This window comes from Mandrillus leucophaeus, unplaced genomic scaffold, assembly GCF_000951045.1.
Source record: "Mandrillus leucophaeus isolate KB7577 unplaced genomic scaffold, Mleu.le_1.0 Scaffold137, whole genome shotgun sequence".
Classification (NCBI taxonomy): Eukaryota; Metazoa; Chordata; class Mammalia; order Primates; family Cercopithecidae; genus Mandrillus; species Mandrillus leucophaeus.
Genome location: NW_012101332.1, coordinates 1,357,101 through 1,358,212, shown reverse-complemented (window position 1 = coordinate 1,358,212; position 1,112 = coordinate 1,357,101). Strand labels below are relative to the sequence as shown.

The following is a 1,112-nucleotide window of genomic DNA, read 5'->3' as shown; positions in this document are numbered from 1 at the left end:
GACAGGGAGAGACCCTGTCTCAAAAAAAAAAAAAAAAAAAAAATTAGCTGGGCATGGTGGCACGAGCCTGTAATCACAGCCACTTGGGAGGCTGAGGCAGGAGAATCAATTAAGCCCAGCAGGTGGAGGTTGCAGCGAGCCTAGAGTGTGCCACTGTCTGGGTGACAGAGTGAGACTCTGTCTTAAAAAAAAAGAATACCCCAGACCTCTGACAGCTCCCTGGATTTCCCCGCCCTCTCCATCCACTGGCAGCTTCTCCTCAGCTAGATTCCTTTAGTCCAGTCCCCAAGGCTCTGTACCAGCCCTCTCTGTCCATACCAGCCCTCTCTATCCACTCCAGCCCTCTGGATACGGACACCTCTTCCCTCCCCCAGCATCAACTGGTATCCCAGCCTGGGCTGAATCGAGGCCTGATCCTAGATCTTCTTGACAAACTGAAGAATCCTGGGAAAGGACCCTCCATTGGGGACATTGAGGATGAGGAGCCCGAGGTGAGCGCCTTGACTGACAAGAGCACTGGGGACCGCTTGGTCCTTCTCAGGCTGTGCCTGCTGCCGGCAGTGCCTTCCCGCTGCCTCTCTTAGGGGGAGAACAGGCAGGGAGGATGGGGAGCTTGGTACAAGGCTGTGTGCCCAGAGGGTTACAGGAAAGCAGATGGACCCCGGGCAGGGTAGGGGGCTGCTTGGGGGTCCTGAGCCCTGACGTGGCTGCCCCTCTGCCCAGCTACCCCCTGCTATCCCTCGACGGATCAGATCCACCCACCGCTCCAGCTCTCTGGGGATCCCAGATGCAGACTGCTGTCGTGAGTAGAGAATCCTTATCTCTGGGGACACCTGACCCTATAATAGACCTAAGAGACCCCCTTCCCTTAGCATCAGGCCATCAGAGACCCTCAGTATCATCTGATCCTATAAGAGACCCCAGACAATCTCATCAGCACCTGACCTACAAAATGACCGTAGAGGCCGGGCGCGGTCGCTCACGCCTGTAATCCCAGCACTTTGGGAGGCCAAGGTCGGGGGGATCATCTGAGGTCAGGATGTTGAGACCAGCCTGGGTAACAGGGTGAAACCCCGTCTCTGCTAAAAATACAAAAATTAGCCGGATGTGGT

General features: G+C 55.9%; 1 protein-coding gene across 1 annotated transcript in view; it reads left to right on the top strand.

Moving 5' to 3' along the window:
- Positions 1–1,112, top strand: part of MAP4K1 (mitogen-activated protein kinase kinase kinase kinase 1) — a 38,384-nt gene that overhangs the window by 18,333 nt on the left and 18,939 nt on the right. The window contains exons 10-11 of the mRNA XM_011973402.1: positions 341–491; positions 724–802. Of these exons, the coding sequence (XP_011828792.1) occupies positions 341–491; positions 724–802 (230 nt within the window). The remainder of the gene's footprint in view (positions 1–340; positions 492–723; positions 803–1,112) is intronic.